Genomic DNA, 19,512 nt, shown 5'->3' on the forward strand with positions numbered 1-19,512 from the left:
TGCCAGCACTCGGCCCATATCCCTCCAAACCCTTCCTATTCATATACCCATCCAGATGCCTTTTAAATGTTGCCCCTTAGGTCTCTTTTATATCTTCCTCTCACCCTTTGCCCTCTAGTTCTGGACTCCCCCACCCCAGGGAAAAGACCTTGTCTATTTACCCTATCCATGCCTCTCATGATTTTATAAACCTCTATAAGGCTTGTGCTTTCTTAACAACCCTATCCACTTGGGTAGCAGCTTTGAGGGATCTATGTACTTGTACACCCAGATCCTCTGTTCCACCACACTGCCAATATGGACTTCAGTAAGGCTTTCATTAACAGGGGGATCGAGTTTAAGAGCCGCAAAGTTTTGCTAAAGCTCTACAAGTCCCTCAGCCTCCGAAGCTACAGGAAAAACAGCCCTGTTCAACCTCTCCCTATAACTCAAATACTCCAATGCTGGCAACATTCTTGTAAATTTTTTCTGAACTGTTTCAAGTTTCACAACATTCTTCCAATAGGAAGGAGATCAGAATTGCATGCAATATTCCAACAGAGGCCTAAGCAGTATCTTGTACAGCTGCAACATGACCACCCAAATCTTGTACTCAATACTCTGACCAATAAAAGAAAGTACACCAAACACCTTCTTCACTATCCTATCTACCTACAACTCTACTTTCAAGGAGCTATGAACCTGCACTCCAAGGTCTCTTTGTTCAGCAACACTCCCTAGGATCTTACCATTAAGTGTATAAATCCTGCTAAGATTTGCTTTCCCAAATTGCAGCACCTTGCATTTATCTAAATTCCACCTGCCATTCCTCAGCCCATTGGCCCATCTGATCAAGATCCTATAAATCCAATTTTGGTGCCATCCGCAAACTTACTAGCTGTATCTCTTTTGCTCACATCCAAATCATTTACATAACTGACAAAAAGTAGTGATCCCAGCACTGATCCTTGTGGTACTCCACTGGTCACAGGCCTCCAGTCTGAAAAATGACCCTCCACCACCACCCTGTCTTCTACCTTTGAGCCAGTTCTGACCAGTTCTCCCTGTATTCCATGAGATCTAACCTTGCTAAACAATCTGCCATGAGGAACCTTGCTGAACGACTTACTGAAGTCCATATTGGCAGTGTGGAGGAACAGAGGATCTGGGTGTGCAAGTACATAGATCCCTCAAAGCTGCTACACAAATGGATAGGGTTGTTAAGAAAGCATATGATGTTTTGGCTTTCATTAACAGGGGGATTGAGTTTAAGAGCCGCGAAGTTTTGCTACAGCTCTACAAGTCCCTGGTGAGACCACACTTGGAATATTGTGTCCAGTTCTGGTTGCCCTACTATAGGAAAGATATAGAGGCTTTGGAGAGGGTGCAAAGAAGGTTTACCAGGATGCTGCCTGGATTGGAGGGCTTGCCTTATGAAAAAAGGTTGAATAAGCTCGGACCTTCCTCTCTGGAGAGAAGGAGGAAGAGAGGAGACCTGATCGAGGTGTACAGGATAATGAGAGGAATGGATAGAGTCAATAGCCAGAGACTTTTCCTCAGGGCAGGATTGACTGGTACGAGGCATCATAGTTTGAAGATATTAGGAGGAAGGTATAAAGGAGACGTCAGAGGTAGGTTCTTTAGGCAGAGAGCTGTGAATGCATGGAATGCGTTGCCAGCAGTGGTGGTGGAAACAGAGTCATTGGGGACATTTAAGTGACTGCTGGACATGTACATGGATAGCAATGAGTTGAGGGGCGCGTAGGTTGTTATTATATTTTAGATTAGGATTAAACCTCGGCATAACATCGTGGGCCTCTGTGCTGTACAGTAGCGCCCCAAATTACGAACTTAATCCGTTCCGGGACCCGATTCGCGAACCGAAAAGTTGGCGAACTGAATCAATTTTTCCTACTGTTCGGATAGCGTAAGAATGCTTGGACGGCTGTTCACAGCTCACGCGCCAAAGACGAACTGAATGAGATCACACGGGGCTCGAGAGCTTTTGCGTTCAACAAGCGCATGGCAAAGCAGAACAACAAAACCACGTGGTCGCACACAGGCTTTTTGCGTTCATACCTTCGCTCGTACCTTGAATTTCGTACGTACGTTGAAGCAAAATTTTAGGTACAATCCTGTTCATAAACCGATTTGTACATGAACGGGGTCATTCGTTATGTCGAGGCGTGACTGTACTTTTCTATGTTCTCTATGTTCTATATAGATCTCATCTACCGCTCTGCCCTCATTAATCCTCTTTGTTACTACTTCAAAAATCTCAATCAATTTTTTGAGACATGATTTCCCATGAACAAAGCCAAGTTGACTATCCCTAATCAGTCCTTGCCTTTCCAAATACATGTATATCCTGTCTCTTGGGATTCCCTCCAACAACTTGCCCACCATCAACATCAGGCTCACTGGTCTATAGTTCTCTGGCTTGTCCTTACCACCTTTCTTAAATAGTGGCACCACGTTAGCCAACCTCCAGTCTTCTGGCACCTCACCTGTGACTATCGATGATACAAATATATCAGCAAGGGGCCCAGAAATCACTTCCCTAGCTTCCCACAGAGTTCTAGGGTACACCTGATCAGGTCCTGGGGATTTATCCACTTTTATGAGTTTCAAGACATCCAGCACTTCCTCCTCTGTAATATGGACATTTTTTCAAGATGTGACCATCAATTTCCCTACATTCTATATCTTCCATATCCTTTTCCACAGTAAATACTGATGCAAAATACTAGTTTAGTATCTCCCCCATTTTCTGCAGTTCCACACAAAGGTCGCCTTACTGATCTTTGAGGGGCCCTATTCTCTCCCTAGTTACCCTTTTGTCCTTAATGTATTTGTAAAAACCCTTTGGATGCTCCTTAATTCTATTTGCCAAAGCTATCTTATGTCCCCTTTTTGCCCTCCTGATTTCCCTCTTAAGTATACTCCTACTGTCTTAATAATCCTCTGAGGATTCACTTGATCTATCCTGTCTATACTTATTACACATTAAGACTAAAAATTACAATACATGGTAACCAGAGACGTACCATCTTAATGCCTTATTATGGAAAGAGTCGTGGCTAATACTAGTCAAGAGTGCGGTGCTGGAAAAGCACAGCAGGTCAGGCAGCATCCGAGGAGCAACAGAATCGACATTTTGGGCAAAAGGTCTTCATCAGCAAAATGCTTTTCTGTGTATGTTTCTCTCTTCCTACCCAAATAACTCCACCCACGTTATGTACTATGAGAATACCTCTGTGACATAATTGTAAAGTTGCTCCAGGATCCTAAAACCATACACAATGAATTTTGAATTCTGAACAGAAATGCAGAGAGATGCTGAACATTTGGATAAAGGAGAAAAAAATCTTTGCAGTAAATTGGCTCTGTTGCTGTAGTAAGGCATGTCATCAGATTAATAATCCAGACAATGAGAGTTCACATCCTATCATAAACCTTCTTCCTGTTTAAAAAATAAATCTGTTCTAGTCAGTGTTTTAAACCAGCCTTAGAGAACCATACATGGCAGATTAACCAAAATTATACTGAAATTAATATGGTTACATTCTGTGGACAGATTTCACAGACTGGTCTTGTATTTTCTCAAGTATAGAAGATTAAGGGATGATCTAATTTAATTAGTTCAAATCATCCCAAGATTGTGCAAATAGAGAGAGGCTATTTCCTTCAATGAAGAAGTACAGAACAAGGGGGTATAACTTTAAATTAGAGGCAGGCCTTTCAGTATTGATGCCAGGAATACTTCCTCCCACAAAGGGTAGTGTAAATATGGACATCTTTCTGTCAATAAGCTGTTAGATGTCAGTGCAAATTTCAGAATGCAGATTAATGGGTTTTATAAGATATTAAAATTAAATAAAGTTGATACCTAATTGAATGACAAAATAAACCCGAGGGGCCGAATGGCCTCCTCATTTTTTATGTTTCAGTGAATAACACTGGCCAAGGATTACTAAGCACTCTCGACTAAATATCACTGACTCACTTACGTGTCGTAGAATGGCCTCCTCCCCCACGGCTTTCAGCAGCCCCTTTGTGTCCATCTGTCCCAGCCGCAGGATATATAATGGCCGGCCATCTTGGTCATGGAAAAAGAAGGAAATCAAGGTTTGAGTGCAAAGCTGCAGCCCCAGCACAAGATCCCCAAGAATGATCAGCTTGTCACTGATTGGCTACTAGTAACCCTCCAGAAGTAGACAGGTAGCTGCTTGGCACCACCTTAAGGAATGTGAGTGTTGTGTTGAAATGTTTATAATATATATATTATAGCTTTTGAAAGCTGACTATTAAATTAGAGGCAAGAGGAATTTTGTTCAGTTCCACGAAGGTATTTTAAAAGGCGTGAAAGTAATTCTAGAACAGTAACCTAAATATATCACTGCTAAAAAATCATATGACTGCTTGGACGAACCCTATAGTATTACTTGATAAGATGTTGATACTGGCCATTTTGATTTCAGAGCAGAAGAATCAAGATTTTCAGTTCAGTTTAGAAGAGCCTGAAGTTCATTTCAGAGGGTAGAAGAATTTCTTCGAGCAGGGCAACCAGGTTTTTTCAAGTTCAGAGGAACCAGTCACCTCAACAAAAGTCTGTGTAGTTTCCAAGGCAGAAGAACTAGTATAAAAGTTTAAAGTTGTTAGAACTGAGAAAGTTTAGAATTGTGAAGGGTTCACACCTGAGACTCAGAAATAAATTGTAAAATTATCTCCACAGTCAATGGTAAGGAACCTGAAAGGAGTCAGTTAAGTTGAAACTTAAGGAGTTGAGATAAGGTTGTAATTTCTGTGGATTTAATTCCCCAGAAAAGTGTTAGGAAACAGGTTGAGATTTTATTTTGCTTTTTGTGTTAGGGTCTTTCTAATCTGTCTGCTATATCTATAAAACTTGGTTTGTTTGTGTTTTTATCTCTCTTTTGTGTAATAAGCTTATGTTCTAAGGAACATCTGTCGTCTCACATGAAAATGTCTCATCAAGTAACCACCATGTTAACTAAAAGGAAATTAATTACTTGATCCATCAAGTCAAAGTTCATTCTGGGATCTGACTTGTTCCATGGTACCAACTGGGATCATAATAGTGGGTTAACAAGTACCAGTCCTATCAATGATTTTGTGGGGTTTTTAGCTCGATTTTCTGTGACCATTGAAGAGGAATTGCCCATTAGTCAAAGGAATTTTGCCTTTGTCTTCAAGGCAAAACGCGGGAGTCTGGTAATGAAATGGGTATAAACAGGCTGAATCTGGGACAGGTTTGACAAACCATACTTCTCAATCCTATTATTCTCATACTTTCATGTAATGAAGGCTGTACCTTTCATTTAAACCCACAGCACACAGAATTGTCAAACAAAATACTGAACAATGACACCACTTGCATACAGACCCTCACAAAACCTTGCTGTTTGACATGGAGGCAACACAAACCCCAGTCTACAAGCAATGTCTAAAAAGGTAAATGTTCAATTAACAGGAAAAGAAGTCAGCTCATGAACAAGGGAGGAGCCACTAATATTTTGAATCTATGTTCCAGTATTAACCTGGATCCTCCCACATTCCATGAGAGTGGAGTCACACTGGGACTTCAATGTAAGAGGCGGCCCTTGGACCACTCCCATTGAGCTAAAGCTTGGCTCCCAGTAAAGATTCTGGATTAGTGGTGCTGAAAGAGCACAGCAGTTTAGGCAGCATCCAAGGAGCTTCGAAATCGACATTTCGGGCAAAAGCCCTTCATCAGGAATAAAGGCAGTGAGCCTGAAGTGTGGAGAGATAAGCTAGAGGAGGGTGGGGGTGGGAGCTCCCTACCCCCACCCTCCTCTAGCTTATCTTAGATTACTTAGATTACTTACAGTGTGGAAACAGGCCCTTCGGCCCAACAAGTCCACACCGACCCTCTCCACGTTTCAGGCTCACTGCCTTTATTCCTGATGGAAGGGCTTTTGCCCGAAATGTCAATTTCGAAGCTCCTTGGATGCTGCCTGAACTGCGGTGCTCTTCCAGCACCACTAATCCAGAATCTGGTTTCCAGCATCTGCAGTCATTGTTTTTACCTCCCAGTAAAGAGTAAGTAGCCTGAAGGATTACCTCTGTCATGATAATGCCAGCCTCCTGTATAATAGTCAACCAGTACTTGTGGTGGTCTCCACACCTGGAGAATGTAATCCACCTGGTATTGTTTGCGCCAGGTAAGTGATTGACACAAGATCTCTCGTGCCTTTTCAATATTGAAATCCCGAGCCCGCAGGAAACGCAAAATATGTTCATCTTTGGGAATCTGGAAAACACAACAGCAACAGATTCTGTTATCACTGCCTTCATGGCATTTACGTCATTTGCTGGGTTCACAACTCAACACTATTCACTGCAAGACCCACCAGCACAACATTTTAAAAGGTTTATTCACTCACTGAACAGATGATCTGCTTATACAACAATATTCAGTCTACATACTAGTATTGCCCCTGCATCAATGCAGATAAAGGACTCCTGATGATACAGTCAAGTCATCCTTCTGTTGAAATTGAGAACTCTGCACATAAGAAATCTGACTCATTATTAACACATCATTGGAGACTTCATTTTGAAAGTACTGCAAGCTTGAAATCCAAACCATTCTGCAGAATGTTATTCGTTTCAACTCAGTCACTCTGAGGCAAGGCCACAGAAAAGACAAGTCTCAATTCCCTCCTGACTTTAATTAGTTCAGAAGTTACTTACCCTGTCCAGTGAAATATTTGTAACATTCAAGGGAACAAATTAGTTAAATGACACATCAAACACATGCAAATCATTGAAACACATATGTATGTGCTCCTCTGATTCCTTGTGCATTTATGGGCATGTTTATCAGGTTTTGAGTGTGTGTTTAATGATAGAGTGCAGGTTTTTCTGAATGCATGTACATTCAATAGATGATCTTCAGGAAGAGGTTCAAATAAATGGGTCTATGTCCTCCTGATGACCAGAAAATGAGAGACTAAGATAAATAAAAGACTGTTATTGGCACAGAGCATGCCATGTAAGGATGTCCATCCAAGCCATTAACTTTTATCCAATGAGACAACACATTAAGAGAATTAAAGCTAAGGCTGTTCTGCTTAGAAATTTAAAGCGACATATCAGGTGTTGACTGGAGGACACAGCAACAGTTGAATTTGAATCCATCTTCCAAATATTACACACTAACTCTACCAGGCAATGCTAAACTCTGACTCGCGCTGACATGCAGCAAATACACACACAGAAAATATTACCTTTTCTGGCTTCCAATCACCTGCCTCAGACTATAAAGAGCACAGAGAAAGACATGACTTAAGGTGTGGTCTTTTGACTGAGATGAAGACAGAATTCCAAAATTAATTCACACACGTCATTGCTCAGTGTTAATAAAGCAATCCATCGGTGTACTTGCATCGAGCATCTTTTGCTTTAGGCTATCTCTTCCTAAAATGAACTAGGTAAATCTCTAGAAAATTCAAATGTTGAAGGGAATGTGTCAAAATTCCAAATATTCAGGTACCTAACAAAGATTTTAACCATTCATCAGGCTTATTTATTCTTCCATAAAATAAGGAACTGCTGGTGCTAGATCTGAAGAAAGGTCACTGGACTCGAAATGTTAACTCTGATTTTCCCCACAGATGCTGCCTAATCTGCCAAGTTTCTGCAGAAATCTTTGTTTTTGGTTCATTTTCTCTTCTGTCTATTTTGACATTCCAACACTATTTCTGGACATGGATGTAAGTGGTTAAACCTCAATATAGTCAGGATGTCCTGATCTTGGCTCAAAAAAGACCCTTCCACCATGATTACAGCATGGATACATGGATACATTTATCCTGCCACTTCTATGTCTTGGTTCTAGCTCTAAGGAAGGTTCGGGACACATTGTATTTCCCAGTCACCACGATTCAGGGTCCATTTTGTCTATGCATGAGCTATCCTAGAGTTCCTGGATTCACTGTACTCATGTTAAATGTCCAAAACCATGCTACTTACATATACATGTCCAGAGCCAATTTCAATATTATCCTAGAGATCCAAACCCTATGTACGTGTATGAGATACTCTAGAATCATTCTTTTCAGTGTATTTGATATAGTAGAAAATAAACAAAAATTAAATAACTTTTCATAAGTGCATGACATCCAAATGCCATTCATAGTCAACAAAGTATTTATAAAAGGTACTCACTATCCCAGTGTAGGAATTGTGGCAGTCAATGTACATATAAACAAACAAAATAAAAGCAGCAGTGGGCCATTCAGTTCCTCTAGCCTGCTCCATCATTCAGTAACTCATCTCTGATCTGATTGTGACTTCAACACCACATTCCTCCCTAACTCTGATTGCATTTTTCTCCCTTGTTAGTCAAGGTCTGCCTCTCTTAAAAGTATTCCATGATCCTGCCTCCACTGCTCTGTGGGGAAGGGAATTCCAAAGACTGATGACTTCCTGAGAAAGAAAATTTCCCTATCTCCATTCTAAATGGGAGAACCCTCTAATTATAAACTGAATTCCCTAGTTCCTGTTAACACTCTTTCAATAAATATCTAGTTAAGTCACCTCGGGGAATTCTATGTTTCCATAAGGTCACCTTACATTCTTAAAAATCTCCAGATGCTACAAATACAATGAACTTATTTCCTAGATTAAACGTGTACCCACTGGAACTATGCACTACAAATTCTGGAGGTCCTGCATCTATTTTGTCTAAGAAAACATAAGTTTCTGGCAAACAGGCATGATTTTGTCAGGAGACAATGACAATTGGGAATCTGTTCAGCATCACTTGTTGTTTGTGCTTTTTACAAGAGTATGTCTTCTAATAATGTTCTTCAGTTTACTGCTGGCACTATGGTATGTATTCAGGTGCTGAGTATAAGAGGCAATGAATTCAAAGAGAACAGACCAATTAAGGGGAAGGTTTACGGAATAGAGTGAATTTTTAATACAATAGATTAGGAAAATGCAATCACGTAAACAATATCCAGGTCTCAGCTGCAAAACGTTTGAAAAGAAAATAACATGTGGGCGATGATTGACAGCTCAGTGGAATATCTAAAGAGCAGAATGTAATTCTTAGTGTGGCTAATCATCAATGATGTTATGGTTCAGGAAACTGACTATCTGTTTTAACACACTTATGAGGTCATGTTTTAATTGCAACACCCATGTCCTCAAGCTCAAAATTTCCAAGACCTAAGGAAATCAGTTTTGCTCACTTATCAACTAATATTTGATTTGTTTAATTGTATTGACTTTTGTTGAGCAGAGATAGGTTTAGCCCATCACATACCTTGCCTTTGTGTGTTTCTTGGAGCCACTGTCGAAGCTGGATCAGGCAGCTCTCTTGCATGGGGGTCAGTTGCCCCAGGTAGCGTTCAATGTAATCAGCATCGAGCTTGTCGGCTAAAAAACATGGATATACCCAATGCTGACTGTTGTCACTAAAGAATTCAATAGACAATATTATTCATTGCGGTCTGTGCACTAAAAAACAGTGTCTCATAGGAAGCTATTTTGGAACGTTTAAATCTCAAAATATTTAAACCTGGTCATTTCACTTGAGTTTTCTATCTGCTGATCCCATTGTGCTTTGGCAAAGGGAAGTAATTTTCCAAAGTAAACAGAGGAGTAGGACTACTTGGATCACTCTTTCAAAGAGTCATTAAAGACATGACAGGCCAAATGACCTCCTTATTAGATGTATCAGTCTACAAGGTTCTTGCTATAATTCAGATCAAACTGAGTTTCTAGCTTTAAGAGTCATGCTTGTGACACACACAAACACAAGGGTATATTGCCACTGTACATCACTGCCATTATGCTAGATTAGTCTCATGCAATGAGTGACCCACTGTTTTGCAAAACCATTAACAATTTATATATTTACATATTGAATAGTTGAAACCTATTCAAAGTTGCAAAGATGAAGTTTGGTCCTTTGTTCTTTAATAGTGCCAGTAGTTCACCATACTCATTAAACTGTTATGTTTCTATGTTACTTGAAACTTATCTGCCAGGGAATTGAAAAATATCATACTCTGAGTGCAGAAACCTACCATCTGGTGTTATGGGCAATGTCTCCTGCCCACACAGGCTAGTCAATGGTTCTTTGGTACTGCAATGTGCCAGGAGCTCTGATGACTCTACCCTGAGATCCGGCAATGGTGCCATTGCTGGTCGACTGTTCTCTGGCATTGTTTCTGTTGTGGCGACAGTCGCACGAGGAGTCCAGCGGGGAATGTGTTTGACACCCTGTGCAGTCAGTTCACTCAGGTAGTGTTCAATAACTTCTTTACCCTGAAATGTGACGGAACTGGCTATAAATACTGTGCCTTACGTTTCATAAAGGTTTAGTTTAGCAGCACTAAAGCACTTTGGGCAACAACCATTCAGCACTGAAACAGTACAAAGTATTTTCCTTATTGCTGCTCACTAATTTACAAACAGCTAAATTGTTATATTCACCCAGAGGATACAGCTTTATCAAGGGTTTATGTCCAGCTCCTGGATTTGAGCCTTTAATCTAGGCTGCAGTACTGAGGAGGTGCTGTATTGTTGGAGCTGCTGTCTTTCAAGTGAGATGCAAAACCAAGGCCTCAAGTGCCTTCTCAGGTGGATGTTAAATATCCCACAGTCACAGTTTTAAAGCAGAACATTGGGGCTCTCCTTGGTATGCTTGATAACACTTATGCTGCAAGCAGCACTACTTACACAGTATTTACACCAGATTTACTGGTCATCCATTCATTTATTGTTTGTGATATTTTGTTGTACCTAAGGTCAAAGAAAATCAGCATCAAATTCAGCTGCAGTGCCCATGTATCTGAATAACTTTCCATTTACGCTCACTCATGAGAAGTGGGCACTGAGTGCGATGTCCAAACATTACTGTCATAGGTGAAGTGTATCCTGAATGCAATTCAACAGACTGGACTTGGCCAGTTAAGTCCTGACAAATGTTCTAAGGAGTGGAGGTGGCCTGCTGATTTAAAGATGTGGCTGAAATCTGCCCCTCAGAGGAGTTGAACAGACTGAATGCCTTGAATAGAACTAAACTGCTGGTAAACAAACAAATCATGTTGTTGGAACCAGAACTAAGTATGCATCAAATCCACTTCAAAAAGGCCAGTACAGACAGAAAATATCCATCAGAGATTCTGGGCTATATTTGAGTCTAGATCCAGTAATGTACTGTATGTCCACATTCCTGTAACCCCCCAACTTCTTGCCCTCCAACTCAGTCACTGAAGACAGAGGGTAGAACAGGAAAGTCTCTTACCCTTTTGATGTTGGAGGTGTACTGTCTCATTGCAATCTTTTCCACTGTACTTTCAAACCCAAAGAAAGATCTGATGTCCAGCGATGCAGACTGCTCAAAACAAGTCCATTCCTCATTGTCAGGATGAACCTGGATAAAGGAAATCAACACAGACACATTTAAAATTAATATCCAAGAAATTCTCCACTCAGCACCAGCACTAGCCCAGCTGCCCATCCATATAAAAACTGTTGGTTCCATTGCATGGGAATAGTACATGCAGACAGTGTTTAGACAATATGCAGACAAACTGTAGGCAGATTAAACAAACTGTAAGCAACCAAATTGGAAACCAACAGTAAGTATGATAAGTGTACAAATTACACCATCATAATAAAGCATCTTTAACGCAAGTAAACATCCCAATATGCTTCATAGGAGCAATGTGAATATACAACAAAATATGACGCTAAGGCACCTAAGGAACTCTTAGGGCAGGCTTTTAAAGAGAGGAGCAGCTCCTCACAAAAAGAGAAAATGATTGAGGTGCACAAAGATTTAGGATTTTAAAATGCAGTGTGATAAAGCATGACTCTTAAATGCAAATTCTGCAACTCACTCTGTAACTGCAGACCTCATTGACGATGACCCTGTTAGAAAATGTCTCATTGTGAGCCTCGATCAGTAGTGTGCGCTCCTTCCAGTTCACTGTGTTCTTCTGTATGAAGGAAACATATTCCACTCCTGCAATCTGCAATGGCCACGGATGGTACACCATAGTCAGACAAGGGAGTATGGCCAGAGTTATTTCAACTAGTTTCATTACTAAGCACAGAAACAAGTCACAGAAAAGCTCAGACAAATCAAACTATTTTCAAACAAAGCACAATGCTTTCCCAATCCAAAACTGGAAATACAGCCCAGCCCTGCCCAACATAGGTAATAGAATAATAGAATGATGTAGCAGATAAGGAGACCATTCAGCCTATCATACCTCAACATTTACAAGCTGAGATTAAATAATGTTTTGATTTTGAAGTTTTCCTCCTTATTTTAAAATATTCCCATGGCCTCACCTATACTTATCTCCTTAGTCTCTTGCAGCCTCACAATCTCCAAAGTGCTTTATCTTTGAAAGCTTCATCAAATCAGACCTATCCTATCGCTAATTTATTTTTATGAAGAAAGTTCTCTTCCATTTTGAAAGTTGCTCTTCTGTCTGCTTTCATTTCCCTCTCAGGCAATGCATTCCAGATCAGAACAACTTTCTACATGGAAATAAAGGTCTGATACTCTCAATCTAGAACAGATTTAATGTTCCCAGAGTAGATCAGATACTCCCAACCCAGCAGGGGTCCAATATTTCCAGCTCAGCACAGATCCATCACTTCCATCTTCATCCAGCAGGAGTCTGATTGATCCTAGGCCAAGTCAGCCAGACATAGCTGTTCTATGTGAAAGTTTTTCTGTAAGACCACAGTTTGGTGATTACACAAATTGGTAAGAACATACATTCACCTTCTTCAGTAACCTTGGTGCATCTACATTCAGCTTGCAGCTTCTCTCCACAATGTGCAGTGATTCATCTTCACTCTTGTACTCACTGAGTTTCTCACTACCCAGGAAAACTGGGATCAATGGACACGTTGGGAACCTCTTCTCATAAGCCTGGAATAGGAAGTTAATTCTTCAGAGAACAAGCAAATAAACAGAGCTCAACCCTCTGAATTCCTTGCCACTAATCATCAAATCAATCCTCAATACTCTCAATAGCCGATGAAGATACTAAATTCCCACAGTTTCACTGTTTTGTGTCAGCTGTTTGTTTTTACCAGTGAAGGCCATTCCTCTTGCTGGGGTGCAACTCAACAGTGAGCAGTGGCTGTAACCAAACCCTCAGCAATCTTCTTATGTTTGATATTGGGCAAACAAGGTTAATTTTCTGGTATTTTCAAGATGTTGTGACAACAGTGTTCCCATTGGAAATATCCCTTAATATGTGAAGTAAGTGGTAGTGTGGATGAGCAATGGAGAGATGGAAGTTAGTCCATGATGCCCTGTAGAAGGTATACTGTATCCACCTGTGAGTATCTTCTCAATATTTACAAGCTGAGATTAAACAATGCTTTGATTTTGAAGTTTTCCTCCTTATTTTAAAATAATCCCATGGCCTCACCTTTACTTATCTCCGTAGTCTCTCACAGTCTCCAAAGGATGTGTTCTCCTTTAATTTTGGCCTCTTTTACATGTCTGATTTTAATTGCTCTGCCATTGCTGGCTGTGCTTTCAGTTACCAGGTGTTTAACTTTTGAACTTTCTCCCTGAACCTTCCTATCTTTATTTCCTCCTTTAAAATGTTCCTACGGTCTACCTGTTTGTCCACACTTCCAGTCACCTGTCATAATGTCTCCTTATTTGACGCAACTTTCCAGTTTGACAATGGTCCTGTGAAAAATATTTTACTACCTTAAAGGTGTTGTGTAAAGACAAGTTGTTGCTGCTTTTCTGCCCTTTTCTAGACAGATTACATCACAATCCTATGAGAAGAGTGCTCTGGAGAAACATGCAGGGTCACCTGTCTGGCACCTTCACTTTTGCCAGCCATCAAATGGAGAGAAGTGTTCATATTGTTCCACCCCTTGGCCATTTCTCATCACCAACTCACTTGGTGATGTCGGGACTATTCATACCCCAAGACCTTTGCAAAGGCAAGACCAGCTGCTTGTGTCTTTGCTACCAACATGTTTACCTCCGTCTTCTGTCATTTACCTATAAGTGGCTGTGCCACATTTAATTAATTATACTTCAGCAGTATTTTAGGTTTCCATTAGTCTAGCAGTCAGCACTGAATGAGAACATTGCTTTATGGGTCACAGTATGTAGTTGATGAGCAAAAATTAGGGACTAACCCCCAATCAGAAACTCGATGAAAGTCTCTATGTGACAGAATGTGAATCCAATTTTTTGAGCAGGTGACTGGATCTTTATTTGCCTGAATGATTGTGATTTCTTCACTGGGTGAGGAATGTGGAAAACTGATTTCTAAAAATGTTTTATTAATCTTGTGCTTGTTAAACAAACAAAACACTGCTTTGTTACAAACTGTCAATGATTAGACAATATGCTGGAATACCTCATAAAGTTGTCCTAACTTGTATCTACATGTGACACAGAATGGCCTGTGTCTGCATGTGCAAGACAGATAGACACAGAGAGAGGCTTAAGCCTGTCAATTTAGATTCACATTGTCAGAATAATTTATGCGAGCATCCTGGCATGATGCCTATTCATTGACAGCTTCTAAAAGAGGAGTGTTTGCTTTATTTAACTTGCACTATGAAAGACAGAAATATAAAAACACTCCTTATGAGTATGGGATAGTGGGGATGAGACAGACAGACATAGCTAATCCTGCTTATTACTGAGAGAAAGCAAATGAAAGCACTGACTGCCATCTGTATGTGTGAAAGAGACATGGACAAAATACAACGTATTGTTTCATAAATATGCCACTTCTACAGTACTATTGACATCAGATTATAGCCTCTCATCAAATACAGTTTTCTGAGGCTCAGAAAATGTTACTATAAAAGTGAAGGGAGGAAGATGCAACAGAACAATTTGAGATTCTCCTAACCGGTTTACAAGTATAGAGAGAACTGGTAGACTTTTGCTGTTATACGCTAATATCCTCTCCTCTCCTAAACAAGATGATCGCAGACAATGGATCCCTGTGTAAAGTGCAGCAGGCGCATCTGTTCTGTAGGATGACAGAAGGAGCACATGGCTGTGCTCACAATAGGTTGCTGTGTGATATTTACATACTGTGGGACACAGAGTGGCACTGCTGGCTCTGATTGTTCATTTCAAATAGGTGCCTTGAAAATGTCTCCCTCTAGTACTGTTTATGGATACCCAGAACATTCCTGTACCCTGCAAAAGAGGGCATTTCATCATGTATCACTTGAGAAGGCATTCAACCTAGGGATAAAAAGACAAGTGATAATTGTAGGGGATTCTATAATTAGGGGGATTGATAGTATCCTTTGCAAGCTGGATCAGGAGCCCTGCATAGTGTGTTGCCTGTTCGGTGCCAGGATGCAGGACACCTCTGACCTGCTTGAAAGAATATTGGAGTGGGAGGGGGAGGATCCAGTTTTGTGGTCCATGTTGGGACAAACAATATAGGCAAGGCTAGGAAGGAGGACCTGTTTGGGGATTATCAAGCAGGAGGATCGAAATTACGGAACATGTCCTTGAGGGTCATAATCTCCTGATTACTGCCTGAGCAACGTGCAAATTTGCTTAGGGATAAGAAAATTAGGGATGTAAACACATGGCTAAGGGAGTGGCTTGGGAAAGAAGGGTTCCATTTCATGAGGCATTGGCATCAGTTTTGGAACTGGGGGTATCTGTACCGATGGGACGGTCGCCACCTGAACTGATCTGGAACCGGCGTCCTAGCGAAAAGGATAAATAGGGTGGTCACTAGGACTTTAAACAAGTGAGTCAGGGGGGAAGGGAAAGGGAAAGCAACAGTAAGTATGATTGTAAGTAAAAAGGTAAGCAGCAGGAGGGTTTAAGTTCAAGCCAGACTATGAAAGAAGTAAAAAGGAAGGATAACTGTGGAGATATTAGTAAAGATGTTAGAAATCATGACAGTAAGAAAGATAGCATAACAGCACTTTACCTGAATGCTCGTAGCATTCGTAACAAGGTTGATGAGTTAACAACACAAATCATCACGAATGAACATAATTTAGTAGCCATAACGGAGGTATGGTTACAGGATGGTTATGGCTGGGAATTAAATATCCCGGGGTATCAGACTATTTGGAAGGACAGGCAGGAAGGTAAGGGAGGTGGTGTAGCTCTGATATTCAAGGATGACATCAGGGTGGTACTGAGAGATGATATAGGTTCTATGGAGAATAAGGTTGAATGCATTTGGGTGGGAATTAGAAATTCTAAGAAGAAAAAGTCACTGATAGGTGTAGTCTTTAGGTCACCAAATAATAACATCACATTGGGGTGGGCAATAAACAAAGAAATAACTGATGCCTGTACAAACGGAATGGCAGTTATCACAGGGGATTTTAGTCTACATGTCGATTGGTCGAACCAGCTCGGTCAGGGTAGCCTTGAGGAGGAGTTCATTTTGTGTATGTGGGATAGTTTTCATGAACAGTATGTAATGGAATCGACGAGGGAGCAAGCTATCCTAGATCTGGTCCGGTGTAATGGGACATGAATAATTAATTAGCTCATAGTTGGTATCCTCCTGAAAGGAGTGATCACAGTATGGTTGAATTTAACATACTGATAGAGAGTGTGAAGATAAAATTCAATACCAGGGTCCTGTCCTCAAACAAGGGAGACTACAATAGAATGAAGGAGGACTTGGCTAAAGTAGACTGGAAATAAATATTTTATGGTAGGACAGTTGACGAGCTAGTAAAGGACTTTCAAAGCAAATTTTTAAAGTGCTCAGCAAAAGTATACCATAGTGAAAAGAAAGGACTGTAAGAACAGGGGTAATCTGTCATGAGAGTCTAAGGAAATAAAGGAAGCTATCAAATTGAAAGAGAAGGCATACAAAGTGGGCAAAAACAGGAGGAAACTAGAAGATTGGGAAGACTTTAAAGGTTAACAGAAAGAGCTGTAAAGTAAAGTAAGATAGAACTTGAGAAAAAAAACTAGCACTGAATATAAAGACAGATAGCGACAGTTTCTATAAATATACAAAAAGAAAAATAGTGGCTAAAGTAAACGTTGATCCTTTAGAGGATGAGAAGGGGCAGTTGGTTATGGGATATGATGAAATGGCCAAGGCATTAAACAGGTATTTTTTAATTGGTCTTCACAGTGGAGGGGGATTGATGAGGGCAGAGCAGTAAATGTGATCTATATGGACTTTAGTAAGGCGTTCGACAAGGTTCCCCATAGGAGACTATATAGCAAGGTTAGAACTCATGGAATACAGGGAAAACTAATCATTTGGATACAGAATTGGCTCAAGGGTAGAAGGTGGTATTGGATTGTTGTTTTTCAGTCTGGAGGCCTGTGACCAGTGGAGTGCCACAAGGATCAGTGCTAGTTCTGCTATTTTTCATCATTTATATAAATGATTTGGATGTGAATATAAGAGGTATAGTTAGTAAGTTTGCAGAAGACACCAAAATTGGAGGTGCAGTGAACAGCGAAGAAGGCTACCTTGGATTACAACAGGATCTTGATCAGATGGGCCAACAGGATGAGGAGTGGCAGATGAAGTATAATTTAGATAAATGTGAGGTGCTGCATTTTGGGAAAGCAAATCTTAGCAGGACTTATACACTTAATGGTAAGGTCCTAGGGAGTATTGCTGAACAAAGAGCCCTTGGAGTGCAGGTTCATAGCTCCTTGAAAATAGAATCGCAGGTAGATAGGATAGTGAAGAAGGCATTTGATATGCTTTCCTTTATTGGTCAGAGTATTGGGTACAGGAGTTGGGAGGTCATGTTGTGGCTGTACAGAACATTGGTCAGGCCACTTTTGGAATATTGCAGACTGGAAAACAGCAAATGTGATGCCACTGTTTAAAAAGGGAGGTAGATAAAAGATGGGGAATAATTCTGGTCTCCTTCCTATCGGAATAGTGTTGTGAAATTTGAAAGGGTTCAGAAAAGATTTATAAGGATGTTGTCAGAGTTGGAGGATTTGAGCTATAGGGAGAGGTTGAATAGCCTGGGGCTGTTTTCCCTGGAGCATCAGAGGCTGAAGGGTGGTTTATAGAGGTTTATAAAATCATGAGGGGCATGGATGACATAAATAGACAAAATCTTTTCCCTGGGGTGGGAGAGTGCAGAAGTAAAGGGCATAGGTTTAGGGTGAGAGGGAAAAGATATAAAAGGGACCCAAGGGGCAACTTATTCATGCAGAGGGCGGTATGAGTACAGAATGAGCTGCCAGAGGAAGTGGAGGAGGCTAGTACAATAGCAACATTTAAAAGGAATTTAGATGGGTATATGAAAGAAAGGGCTTGGAGGGATATGGGCCAGGTGCTGGCAGGTGGGACTAGATTAGGTTGGGATGTCTGGTCAGCATGGACCAGTTGAACCGAAGAGTCTGTTTCCATGCTGTACACCTCTATGACTCTCTGATTCTAGGACAGTATGAACATGCCGGTAATTGACAAAGAGATGAAGGTAGGTGCGGATTGGAAACAATCGTTATTACAGAAGAGGTAGTATTGGGCAAGGTAATGGAGCTAAAGATAGACAAGTATCCTGGCCCTAATGGAATGCATCTCAGGGTACTAAAAGAGATGGCCAGAGAAATAGCAAGTGTACTGGTGGTAGTATTTCAAAATTTGCTGGACTCTAGGGCAGTTCCAGCAGATTGGAAAACAGTAAATGTGACGCCACTGTTTAAAAAGGGAGGTAGATAAAAGATGGGGAATTATAGACTGGTTAGCTTAACCTCTGTAGTTGGGAGGATGCTTGAGTCTATTATCAAGGAATAAATAGCAAGGCATCTCAATAGAAATTGTCCCGTTGGGCAGACGCAGCATGGGTTCATGAAGGACAGGTCGTCTTGACAAATCTTTTGGAATTCTATGAAGACATTACGAGCAAGGTGGACAACGGGGACCCAGAGGATGTGGTTTGCCTAGATTTCCAAAAGGCCTTCAACAAGGTGCTGCACAAGAGGCTGTTGCATAAAATAAGGATGCATGGCATTATGGGTTAAGTATTAGTATGGTTAGAGGATTTGTTGGCTAACAGAAAGCAAAGAGTGGGGATAAATGAGTGCTATTCTGGTTGACAATCAGTAACGTGTATTGAGTACAGGAGTTGGAAGGTCATGTTGCGGCTGTACAGGACATCGGTTAGGCCACTTTTGGAATATTGAGTGCAATTCTAGTCTCCTTCCTATCAGAAAGATGTTGTGAAACTTGAAATGGTTCAGAAAGATTTACAAGGATATTGCCAGGGTTGGAGGATTTGAGCTATAGGGAGAGGTTGATTCAGCTGGGACTGTTTTCCCTGGAGCGTTGGAGGCTGAGGGGTGATCTTATAGAGGTTTATAAAATCATGAGAGGCAGGGCTAGGATAAATAGAGGCTGGGTCTCTTCTCTGGGGTGTGGGAGTCCAGAACTAGAGGGCATAGGTTTAGAGTGAGAGGGGAAAGATACAAAAGAGACGTAAAGGGTAACTTATTAATGAAGAGGGTGATACGCATATGGAATGAACTGCCAGAGGAGGTGG

The 19,512-nt window shown here is 40.9% G+C and overlaps 1 protein-coding gene across 5 annotated transcripts in view; it reads right to left on the reverse strand.

The window, feature by feature from the left end:
• LOC140464522 (SEC14-like protein 5) overlaps positions 1 to 19,512 on the reverse strand; it is a 57,057-nt gene that overhangs the window by 16,199 nt on the left and 21,346 nt on the right. For 4 of the 5 annotated variants that reach the window (XM_072559690.1, XM_072559691.1, XM_072559689.1 and 1 more), the window contains exons 3-10: positions 12,782 to 12,931; positions 11,883 to 12,014; positions 11,285 to 11,413; positions 10,062 to 10,302; positions 9,296 to 9,408; positions 7,251 to 7,280; positions 6,082 to 6,271; positions 3,990 to 4,078 (exon numbers count right to left, since the gene is read on the reverse strand). In XM_072559690.1, the coding sequence (XP_072415791.1) occupies positions 3,990 to 4,078; positions 6,082 to 6,271; positions 7,251 to 7,280; positions 9,296 to 9,408; positions 10,062 to 10,302; positions 11,285 to 11,413; positions 11,883 to 12,014; positions 12,782 to 12,931 (1,074 nt within the window). The remainder of the gene's footprint in view (positions 1 to 3,989; positions 4,079 to 6,081; positions 6,272 to 7,250; positions 7,281 to 9,295; positions 9,409 to 10,061; positions 10,303 to 11,284; positions 11,414 to 11,882; positions 12,015 to 12,781; positions 12,932 to 19,512) is intronic. The other variant, XM_072559692.1, reaches the window with a different exon arrangement.

This window comes from Chiloscyllium punctatum, chromosome 40 (assembly GCF_047496795.1).
Source record: "Chiloscyllium punctatum isolate Juve2018m chromosome 40, sChiPun1.3, whole genome shotgun sequence".
Taxonomy (NCBI): Eukaryota; Metazoa; Chordata; class Chondrichthyes; order Orectolobiformes; family Hemiscylliidae; genus Chiloscyllium; species Chiloscyllium punctatum.